This window comes from Vipera berus (assembly GCF_964194415.1).
Source record: "Vipera berus genome assembly, chromosome: 14".
In the NCBI taxonomy this organism is placed as follows: domain Eukaryota; kingdom Metazoa; phylum Chordata; class Lepidosauria; order Squamata; family Viperidae; genus Vipera; species Vipera berus.
This window is the reverse complement of record NC_138217.1, coordinates 1,780,704-1,792,902: the sequence shown is the minus strand read 5'-3', so window position 1 is coordinate 1,792,902 and position 12,199 is coordinate 1,780,704. Positions and strand designations below refer to the sequence as shown.

At 46.6% G+C, this 12,199-nt stretch overlaps 1 protein-coding gene across 2 annotated transcripts in view; it reads left to right on the top strand.

Annotated features, from left to right (window-relative positions):
- Window positions 1-12,199, top strand: part of SPECC1L (sperm antigen with calponin homology and coiled-coil domains 1 like) — a 77,281-nt gene that overhangs the window by 2,346 nt on the left and 62,736 nt on the right. Inside the window, exon 2 of one of the 2 annotated variants that reach the window (XM_081338954.1) lies at window positions 3,637-3,825. In XM_081338954.1, the coding sequence (XP_081195080.1) occupies window positions 3,673-3,825 (153 nt within the window). In that variant the 5' untranslated portion in view covers window positions 3,637-3,672. Of the gene's footprint in view, window positions 1-3,630; window positions 3,826-12,199 lie in introns of those variants that run through there. The other variant, XM_081338955.1, reaches the window with a different exon arrangement.

Genomic DNA, 12,199 nt, shown 5'->3' with positions numbered 1-12,199 from the left:
CTGATCCAGGGGACCAAACAGCCATTCAGTCTAGTCAACCTCTTCAGGATTGACCCAAAGTCTGTTCTTTTCCATCAGACCTGAACAGTTTCCAGACACTGCATCGACACCTTGACAACTTCACTCTACATGGGCTGGCCTTGAAGACACACCAGTTGATTCAAAATGCAGTAGCACCAGCAGTAGCAAGCATCTTTTGCTTCATATGCCTATGGATTGAGATATAAAACGGCAGGAACCTTGTACTGTTGATACCAAATTGATGGATGGTTTGAACCAGTGGTTTCATCTAGAGGTTAAACAGGAGAAGGGAGAGTGTCAAGCTCTGAGTCACCCCACGAGTGGGTGGTCACAGGGACAGTCCGTTCTTCCACTCCATCAACATAGTTGGGAGTGATCACTGAAGAAGGAACCAAACCACTATAACAGGGTGCCCCCAGCCTATGCAGAAAAATACCATGGTTGCTGATACTGCTGAGAGGTCAAGGAGCACAAGGATGGATGCACCACCACCACCTTCGCTCCACCAAAGGATATGGACAAGCACAAATACTTGGGTTAATGAGGGTAGTTGGAACCAGAATTGCTGTTGCTAAGCAATAAAGTCATAAAGTGGGACATCATGTGACCACGCCATCTATTGACATCAGTTCCAGCAGTCCCAGTTGCCATTGTTAAGGGAGGACAACACAGGTCATTAAGCAATAATCTCACATGACTAGGACTTGCAACTTCCTGTTGACTTCCCATTGACTTTGTAGGAAGCTGCCAAATGAGGTCACAAAGTGTGATCATGGGGATGCTGTGATGGCTGGAACGCTGAGGACCTGTTGTGTCTATTGCTCATTCAGCACAATCACAAGTATGAACAATCGCTGAACAAATAATCGTTAACTGAGGAATCCCTGTACTATGTGTGGCATCCAGTCAAATAGCAAATGATGTTACAGGATGAGGGTGGACATAATTCACACGATTGATAGGTTGTTCTGAGGGTAAGCAAAACCAAGTTGCAGTTTGATGGTCCCCAGAGTACCATCGGTTTGCAAGGGGCTAATATTACTAGAATTAATCTCTGAACTGCTATTGCCAGGTTCATCACCATAGGAAAAAGATGCTTAACTAGAAGCAGATTGAGCTTTGTGTGATCCCAACATCTTATCTCTCCAAATAGCATAATAAGATGTGGCTCTGAGTAAGAGTTTGTCTGATTAAATGAATATTTAAATAGAGTGCATATTAAGATACAGAAGCATTTTTTCTTGGCCTGGGTTCTGGTTGTGGCCATTTTACTAGAAAAGAACATGGCAGATCCTGGGCAAATTAGTCTCCAAGGAAGGCAGAGCCCTTGCAGGTTGAGTAAGGGTTGGCATTGGTCCCATGAAGTACCTGTGCCTTCTTTTCCTACCATGTACGGGCTCCATTCTTTCCGCATTGTAAAACTGGGCATCCTAGAGCTTAGTCCTGACCAAAACATGATTGCAGGTCAAAGTTCGGAGGTAATCAGGACCTCCTGCAACCTCTCTATTGCAAAAGTGGCTCTGTGAAAAGAATGCTTGCAAAAACAATTGGTCATTGGCTAAAACTATCCAGTTTAGTGGACAACAGTATTTCAAAATATATTACCTGTATGTGCTGCAGATCTAATCAGTTTAAGGAAACTTTAGTACGTACAGGTAGTCTTCGTTTAACAGTTCAGCAATCATTTGAAATTAAAAAAAAATCAACTTGAAACCTGCCCTTGAATTTACGACTGTCACCGTGTCCCCAAAGTCCCTTATTAAAATTCAAGTCAGACTTTATTTACAACCGCCTCCTCCCAGCTGGCCTGCCCTGCCTGGACTCGCCTGTAAGATGTGGTAAAGACCTTGGGAGACTCCGGGGTGAAGGACCCTCCCTACCTTTCCAGGCTGTAAAGGAGGCAGCGGGGAGATTTGTACTTTCAGACATGCAAGATTCTGTTTGATTCTAATTGCCTTTTCAGAGTAAAGTAGAATTAGCTTATCTGTTCATGTTTCCTGTCTGGTCTGTCTCTCTGCTACATGTGGGGAGGGGTCACAGAAATGTCCTGCAGACTGGAAGGCAGGAGGGGCAAGTGGGTGCTGCCACCTGCCAAGAAGGGACCCGGGGCCTGCTGTTCGGGGGGGGATCCTTTGTGCACCCCTTGCAGCACTGGGATATATTTTCCCCCGTTCCCCCTGCCCTTTTGCAGGCTGGGGTTCAAGAGCCTCTCTAGGAGGCATGGCTTCTTGAAGACTGCTCTTGCAGCAGTGGGCTCGGGCAAGGGATGCAGGGCACTTCTCATGGGGTAATACTACAACGTATTAATTAGTACTTGAAAAATAAATCCTGTGTGTGTATTAGATTCTACAATTATTGCATCAAGAGACCCCAAAACCCAAGTAAAGGGATGCCAAACTGGACCTGCTGCTGAGTTTCCAAAGGGGTGAACACGAGTTCCGTAACACTCGTACCACCTTAATATTTCTCCGAGTAATCCTACTTAGAGATCTCATTGGCTAGTCAAGGGAGAAGCGTTCCAAGCCCAAGCGTTGGGCTTCTAAATCAACAAGGAAACCTTTTCACGTAGGTTGGAAATGCAGCAAAGACCACCAGTGTGGATTGTGCAGAATAGATGCTGGAGAGCACCAACTTTGCTCATGTTCAGTAACAGAGCGGCACATAAACAGAAACTGCCCAGCCGTTAGTGGAATGAATTGTAATAATCTGGCAGGAGGATGACTACAGTTTGAGTCACTGCAGCCAAATTAATAACGGCCAAACCGGCTTTAAACTTAACATTCTGTCAAATACTGGCACAAATAACAAGACTAAGTAATTATAGCAAAAATCTTGTGGCATTATTATAAGAAAAGTATGTAGGTATTTTAACTATTTCAGTTATAATGATGGAGCTTTTGCCCAATAATGTGTTAACCTTGTTTGAAAACCTAATTATCTTTGTTCTATTTATATTTTATTTCTACATGAAAAAAGTTGGTTCTCATTTTTTCTTGAATGTACATACGAAATTGCAGATACAGGGAAATGAAAGAAACTTTGGTGCCTTGGCCTAGTCCATAAACACACTATAGATTCAAAAACTCTACAGATTTCAGAAAGGAAGTGTTAAAGCAAACGTAACTTGCACTAATGTTCTGATTATTAAATCTTCTCATATTTTCAGTTAAGGGCCTCAATAGCGCTATTGCTCCAAATTCATAAATATCCTTGGAGAGCTGAGAATCAGAGTGGATAAAGATTTCAGATCTATCTGTTGCTTAGCTTCGAAGTCACAAAGTGCAGGGCAAGCGGTCTTCTGAATTTGGGAAAAGCAGAAAGAAGAAAAACAGGTTTAAGGTGTAAGAGGAAACATTTCCATCACACTTACAGAATGCAAACAATTTTTAGTGCAATTTCAGTCCTCGTGCGGTATTGATACTGACCAAGCCAAATGGTGTCAGTGTTCAAAAGGCTGCTGGGTTTGGGCTGAGCGGAGCATGGTCCGGGGAGACTGAAGGAATTGCTGTAGGATTTGTAGCCTGTGCAGAAAGTAGTAGGCAGGGAGGGGCTGTTTTCAGGTGTGTGAATAGTTTGTGTGCCCTCAGTTTTTGAAAATCTCTTTTCTCTCTGCAGATTGTTAGTAAATGTATATCGAGCAGGCAGCCAAGAATGAAGAAAGCAAGCCGGATTATTAGTTCGGTGCCCAAAGTGCCTGGAATAACTAAAATGCAAATGGTAGAGAAAGTTAAAACAGAGACCAGTTCCACAACGTCTGCAGTAACGAAACTTCCAAAAGCAGGAACAGCAGCCTCTTTCCTCAAGGTATCGCCACAACTCTTTTGAAAGGCAAGGGGAGTGGGGGATGAGCAGCAGAGAAAATGCTCCAAATATTCATGTATATTGATAGCCTCTTTATTGTTGCCTCCTGTACCTGGGGTTACATGTTACCGACAAATAACAAGTTTTGTAACTGTAGAGAAATGCAGACGCAGAGAAAGCAGAGCCTGCACTGTTTCTACCCTGTTCACACGATCCACGTATTGAGTCTGGCACTATTCTTAGGCACTCCTCACATTGCAGCCACTCATTCAGCAACTGTTCAAAGTTATGACAGCATTGAATGAGTGCTTTTTACAATCAGCCCTTTAGGTTCTGGCTGTGGCAGCGCTCCCGGGGCCCGGCATGGCTGTTTGGGTGCGTAGCAACCAGCTTGCAGCTACAGTGGCTGCAGCATCCCATGGTCACATGCAGTTGTCGCTGCTTGCAACTTTTCCTGCCGCTTTTCGTAAGCAGTGCCAATGAGGAGCCAGCAGGGAAGATTGCAAGTCACTCCCTCTGCTTTTTCTTCCGAGGAGCCCCAGTCCATAGCAAGTAGTGTCTGCAGCCCCCACCCACTTGTGGCCCCCACCCACATTCCTTAGCACTCATTTGCAGCTTCCCTGTACAGTCGTGCACCCCACTATGCTCCTAATCTGGGGTTTATAAAATGATTAAAAAGATAACAGTTAAAAATAGTAGCCCAGGATGTCCAAGGTAAATAGTGCAATGCAACCGTACAATTGCATGAACAACGGAGCTCTCTTAAACTCCTGACCCAAATGCCTGGGAAATAAGCCAGGTTCTCGGGGCCTTGCGAAAGGCTAACTGAGTCAGGGCTCCCTATATCTGTGGGGATGCTGTTCCATAAGGCAGGCGTTGCCACAAAGAAATCATGATTTGTGGGTCCAACGGGATGATTGGAGGGGGACCCGAACCACGCCCCACTGCTTGCCCCACTCAGTGCCACAACTAGGTCAGGCAAAAACCATGGGAGAAAGGCAGTCCTACTCTAGAGGGGAGAGCGAAGTCCTATTACCAAGGCAATAAACAGGTAAACATAAACTTAAGTTCCTACCAAGGTAGAGATTTATGAAAGCAGCCTTCCATTCCCAATACTTACAAGGTTTTGTGACTACAGATATTCTAATAAAGGTGGTTAGGGTTGAGGCTTGTCTGTTTCCTGGTCCGGTTTACATTGATAACTGCAAATAGCCTGACTTTCTGCCATGCAGGAGTTTATGGATTACAACTGCCTTGAATCACACCAGTGCAGCTTGCTGAGTAGGGATGTAGCAAGAGATAACGAAAACTACCTGCGCTGCTGCATTCTGGACCAGTGGCGGCTTCCAAATGCTCTTCGAGGACAGCCCCATGTAGAGGCCATTATGGCAATCAGTTGGGAGGTGACTCTGGCATGAGCCTCACGAGCCAGAAACTGGCTCTTTTGGTGCGCAAGCCAAGCCTACGCAAAGGCACCCCTAACCGTGGCTGCTACTCGCCCTTGCGCAGGAGCCAGCAGAACCTTCAGGCTGCATGCTGATTCTGACTGGGGAAGTGTCAAAGAGGGGAAATCTCCCGGGGGGGGGGCTTTAAACCCACCACATCCGCTTGCCAGAGTTGAACCAAAGCACCTTCACAGCCTGGGACCTTGGCAGTGTTGCTTGGTCAGCCAAGAAGGGTACAGCTGGGTAACAAATAGGGATGGTAGTAACAGAATTGGAAGGGACCTTGGAGGTCTCTCAGTCCAACCCCCTGTTCAGGGAGGAGTCATTTCAAAAGGGAACTGATGAGGTAGAGCCCCCAAACGCCCCACAGACACGGGCTTCGAGCTTGATCTCCTTGCCAATGCTGACTGGAAGGAAGGAGAAGGCACGCGTGATACAGTGCCCCCCACTCCGAATATCCTAGGGGAGGCCAGACGGATGCCACAATCAGTGGTATCAAGTGAGATCAAGGAGGACCAGGATGGACCTGCCAGAGGTTGCCCAGGGCGATCAGCGCCACTTCGGGCGTTGTCACTGGGCTGATTCCAGATCATCTGTTCCTTTCAGGAGCTGTAAACCAGCAACCTTCTCTAAAAAGGGAAGGCGGAAGATTGTATAAAAAGGTCAGATCTGCTGGGTCCAGCAATGGGCTTCAAGGCAGAGGGGACCATACTCTCCGGCAGAGGTCGACCCAAGAGCTCCTCACCTCCCAGAAGACTTGGTCAACCAGGAGGAACAGGGATCTGAAATAATTGAGAACCCTGTTTGCTTCTCAAATCAGGGCCAGAAGGCTTGAACTCTGCCCAATGTCTGGGCCAGGCTGTGCCTCAAGCAATTGCAAAGGGCCGGTACAGTCAGATTCCAACTCTCAACAAATCTGAGTGACTTATCCAGCTGATGGCTAGAATAGTTCTCACCAGAGCCTTGCAGGTATCCCTGTGGCCTCTCCTTGCCCAGGAGGGGCTGAGTTCTTCTGGCCACTGGTTCACATTTGTATGATTGGCATAGATGTTATGCCACCCATGATTTGATGTACCTTATTTGCTGAATGGGGCTGCCAGCACTCAGGAATTCAGGCCTGTCTCTGTTGAGTGATCATTAAAAATTCATGCATGGTAATTATAAGTCTCTGTTAGCAAATAATAACTGGGATTTGAAGGCTTACTGTTTATGTACCTGTCACTGGATCTATTAAGAGTCCCAGCAGCTAACAATAATAAAGTAGAATGATGCAAGTTAATTAAAAAGCATGGCATTGTAATTCACATACCTGTTAACATTGTCGCCTGCCAAACTGACAGGTTTTAAGGAGGCTACTCTGACTTCAGAAAATACAGGAAGCAAAAGAACTAGATGCAAAAGTGATTTGAATAAGCTAGTTCACTGGGTAGAAAATAACTTTTTTTTCGCCCATTCATGTTTTTCTCAGCAAAACAAATCTTTTTATTTTACCCTGGTGGAACCTGTTCATCTAGTTGTGGAACTGCTCATTTTTTGTTGCATGGCAGTTTACGGGCACTGCAGAGGGAAATCATATTTATCGAAGGAAGAAGCTTAATGTTTCTTTCCTTCTGTGTTTAGAGCATCTCAGCATTAAAATCAGTGCAAGCTCTCTGAGTTTTCAGTGCGGGTAATCCTTGAATTATGACCATATTTTCAGCAACCACTCGAAGTTCCAGTGGCTCTAAAGGATTGGCAGGTTGAACCCGTCTTCAGAGTTCCAGCTGTCCCAGCATCCCTGCAGTCACGTGGTCACAATCTGGGCAACTGCCTCGCACTTATGACCGGTTGCAGCAGCCACAAGCATGTGTTCGCCATTTGCAGCTGCTTTCACTACTGACTTCCACAGAACGTCAGTGGGGAAGCCGCCGCCGGCAGGGAAGATCACCAGTCCCTGGGGGAAGCCTCCCCTCCCCCAGCCTCTCTCCCCTCCCGCCATGCCAGCTTCGCCCACAGCCCCATGCAGGCTCCCTGAGCCCCCTCCCCCACCGGCCAGCCTGCTTGAGAGCCACGGAGCAAGCAGGAAGTTGCCTAGTGTAAAAACAGTGGGATTTCGTTAATGATGGCAACTGCAAGGATTGCCGTCACTAAGCGATGCAGTTGTGCTTTACGACTGCACTGCTTACCAATTGAAATTCTGGTCTCAATTGCTGTCGCAAGTCGAGGGACTATGAGTCTATGTTTCCAAATTTGTTTCTTCAGTATTTCTACTATTGCATATCATAGTATGTTTCCCTTTCCTTCCTCCGTTCTCTTCCCATCTTTTCTTGATCTGCCAGAGTTTGGTTGGTTCTCATTTTCAAAATGGTTTTGACATATTTTATCTTCTTTTTGTCAACGCTGTGACAATTAAGAAATTGCAGCCATTTTACCTTTTGCTTTCTTTGTGCTTTTCTGTTGTTTGGGATTCTCAGATGTGGAAGGGGGGAAGGGGGAAATGCTTGAGCTTTTTCAGTTAGTCTAAACAATTGAAGCTGGGTGAGCTTCAAGGTCAATTCTAGGTAAAGTTTTGGTGGGAGGAAAAGTAGGGAGGAGAGCCCGCATTTTAAAATAATTGGTGAATGTGATTTATGACAGCCTTTCTGGGGTGGGAATTCCAACTTGTTACATTGTATCAGAGGGGAAGGAACTTTAGTCTTGGGTTCAACTATGTAAGTGCCGATACTTTGTTTCCTGAATAAAATGTTATTTAAGGAAGAAATCTTTGCCTTGAAGTTCTTTTAATTGGCTTCATCTATTGGAATCATGACACTTTTGAAGTTTTGTCATTTCCAATAAATTAATTGTTGTTTAACTTCATTTAATTCTTTCAATGCTTGTTCACCACCCAACCAATCAGAAGAAATAGATGAACTCTTTCCCAACCTGTTAACAAACTTATTTATGAAGCATACCACAATAGTAATGGGAGACTTCAACTATCCAGATATCAACTGGGAGACAAACTCTACAGCAAGCGGAAGATCAAACAGATTCCTAACCAACCTAACCGACAACTTTGTCATCCAAACGGTGGAGGTGGGAATTAGATATAAACCCATACTGGACTTAATTCTTACTAATAGAGAAGAAGTGATAGAGGGAGTTGAAGTTACTGAAACCTTGAGTGAAAGTGACCATGTCATACTGGAATTTAATATAATGCAAACACTAGCAATAGAAAACAATCCAACCAGGGTCTTGAAGTTCAAAAGAGCTGACTTTAACAAACTCAGAGAAAACCTAGGAAAGATCCCATGAATGAAACTCCTAAAGGGGAAAACAACCTAAGAAGCGTGGGAAACTCTGAAAAATGCGATCATAAAAGCCCAGACCAGCACAATACCATTGAGAAAGAAAAGCAAGAAATTCAAGATATCTCTGACAAACTGAAAGAGAAAAAGGACAAATACAAAAAATGGAAAGAGCGGAACAGAACTAAGGCCGATTATAAGCAGACAAGCAGAAGTCAGGAAAGCAAAGGCTTAGAACAAACAAAGACTCACAACAGAAATCAAGGATAATAAAGTTTCTTCCAATATATTAACAACAAGCAAAAAGTCAAGGAAACTGTAGGCCCACTAAAGAGAGAAGATGGCAAGGAAATAACAGGTAATAGGGAGAAAGCAGAGCTGCTTAACTCATACTTTGTGTCAGTCTTCACACAAAAAGAAACTCAAGGTGCTGGTGATGACCTATAAAGCCCTAAATGGCTTGGGTCCGGGATATCTGAGGGAACACCTGCTGCTGGCATCAAGTTCCCTTCGTCCTGTGCGCTCCCACAGGGAGGGCCTTCTCAGGGTGCCGCCGGTTAAAGATTGCCGGCGGGCAACACCCAGGGGGAGGGCCTTCTCTGTGGGCGCGCCTGCCCTCTGGAACCAGTTACCCGTAGAGCTTAGGACTGCCCCTGATTTTCGTTCGTTCCGCCGGGACCTGAAGACCTGGCTCTTTGAGCTTTCCGGCCAGGACTGAGGATTTTTTTTAATTTTTTAACTTATTGTAATTGGGTTTTTAATCAGAGTTATAGGGGTTTTAGATTTTAATTAAGGAAAATTTAATCTATTTTAATTGTTATTAATTTTTGTATTGTAATGTTTTAATTGCCTTGTGAACCGCCCTGGGTCCTACGGGAGAAGGGCGGTATATAAGTTTAAAAAGTAAGTAAGTATGGCCCAACATACCAAAAACACCACTGCAAAAGATATAATAGAAACAAAAATTAAAATAAGCAAAAAAATGGTAAGAGAACAGCTATCTGACCTTGACAAATATAAATCATGAAACAGATTACATCCCAGAGTTCTGAAGGAGCTGTCAGATGCTATCTCAGAATCATTGCACCATATCTTTCAAAAATCCTGGAGCACCGGGGAAGAACCTGAGGATTGGAAAAGGACTGGTGTAGTCCCCATCTTCAAGAAAGGGAAAAAAATGGGGGGACTCAAGGCGCCTAATTTGAAATTGTATTATGATGCGGTGGTTTTGATATGGGTTAGCGATTGGCTTAATTTAACTAATAAAAGAATACTTCACCTTGAGGGTTGGGACTTGGTATATGGATGGCATGCATATTTGCTTTATGATAAAAAGGTGGACAGGGCTTTTAAATCTCATATTCTTAGAAGTGCCTCGCTGCGTGTCTGGAAAAAGTATTATTATAAGTTAAATGATAAAATACCGATTTGGGGAATTGCCGGACACACGATAGAAGGCATATCTATGGGAATGAGTTTGGATATGTTTTCCTATAAGGAATTACTTAGATTGGAAGGGAATAATTGGCAACTGAGGGGTCCCTTTGGTTGACCTCTGCCCACCAGGCTTCCGGGTGCTACACCGGCCACGAGCTCATGGTAGGGGTGGGGGAGTGGCGGTTACCATTAGGGAGACCTTATGTCCGCGGGAGTCCACCGTTTCTCAGATAGTCGGGTGTGAGTCTCTCTTTGTGAGATTTGGTTCTGGGGCGCAGTTGGGCTTGCTGCTGGTGTACATTTCGCCTAGTCGCACAGCGGCAGCCCTGCCCGAGCTGCTCGATACCCTCTCGGGTTTGGTGGTTGAGTTTCCCAAACTTATAGTTTTGGGAGACTTCAATCTACCATCCCTGGGAGGTTCATCTGAGCTAGCTCGGGAGTTCATGGCTTCCATGACGGCCATGGACCTGACGCAAGTAATTTCAGAACCAACTCATGAGGGAGGCCACACCCTTGACCTGATTTTTTTATCTAGACGGTGGTTGGATGATCTTGGTGGGGGCTCTCCATTTATTATGCCCCTGTCATGGACCGATCATCATCTACTGCGGCTGGTCTTCCGTTTTGCCACCCCCCGCCGTGGGGACACGGAACCAATTAGATGGTACCGCCCCAGACGCCTAATGGATCCTGATAGTTTCCAAGCGGCGCTGGGGTCCCCACCTGCCTCCATTGCTCACAGCTCGGCAGATGTCTTGGTGGAAGCCTGGGAAAGGGCAGCCACTGAGGCACTCGACCGGGTTGTACCCTTGCGGCCCCTGACCCGGCGCAGATCCCAGCGAGCTCCATGGTTTTCCGCGGAGCTCCGGGAGATGAAGCGTCGGAAACGGGGCCTAGAGAGCTGTTGGAGGTCTAGCCGATCCGAACCCGACCGGTTGCGGTTAAGAACCTACATTAGGTCTTATCTCGCAGCGATGAGGGTGGCGAGGTGTAATTACTTCTCCACCCTCATCGCGTCCGCAGATAATCGCCCGGCCGCCCTGTTTAGGGTGACTCGCTCACTTCTTAATCAGGAGGTGAGGGAGGATCCCTTGCAGGGTCGTGCCGAGGAATTTAGTCAACATCTGTCGGATAAAATCGCTCGGATTCGGACCGGTTTGGACTCCAACTGGGCAGAGTCAGGCGATCAGGACACGGGCGGTCTTGTCAACGTTACCTGGGAAGAGTTTGACTCTGTGACCCCTGATGAAGTGGACAGGATTATGGGGAGGCTGAGCTCCTCCACATGTTTGTTGGACCCGTGCCCTTCCTGGCTGGTTTATGCAGCTAGGGAGAGGACACGAGGCTGGCTCCAGGCGGTTATATCTGCTTCCTTGAGTGAGGGTTATTTCCCCACCATCTTGAAGGAGGCGGTGGTGAGACCTCTCCTCAAGAAGCCTGCCTTGGACCCGGCTGTTTTGAACAACTTTTGTCCAGTCTCCAACCTTCGCTTTCTTGCGAAGGTTGTCGAGAGTGTGGTGGCGCATCAGCTCCCTCTGGTCCTGGATGAAGCGGATTATCTGGACCCCTACCAATCGGGTTTCAGGCCCAGGTACAGCACGGAGACGGCATTGGTCGCTCTGGTGAATGATCTCTGGAGGGCTCGGGACAGGGGATATTCCTCTGTCCTAGTCCTATTAGACCTCTCGGCGGCTTTCGATACCATCGACCATGGTATCTTGCTGCGGCGTCTCAGGGGATTGGGAGTGGGAGGCACAGTTCTTCAGTGGTTCTCCTCCTATCTCCTGGGACGCTCGCAGTCGGTGTTGGCAGGGGGGCAGAGATCGGCCCCTAGGTCTCTCGTTTGTGGAGTTCCTCAGGGGTCGGTTCTCTCGCCTCTCCTTTTCAACATCTATATGAAACCGCTGGGTGAGATCATTCGTGGTTTTGGAGTTGGGTATCATCAATATGCCGATGATACCCAACTTTTCTTTTCGACCCCAAACCACCCCAGTGATGCCCTCGCTGTGATGTCCCGTTGCCTGGAGGCGGTTCGGGTCTGGATGGGGAGGAACAGACTTCAACTCAACCCTGACAAGACTGAGTGGCTGTGCATTCCGGCATCCCGGGACATTCAAAATGTTCCATCTCTTTCTATGGGGGGTGAGCTTCTACCCCCCGTGGATAGGGCTCGCAACTTGGGAGTCCTCCTAGATTCACGGCTTACCCTGGAAGATCATATAG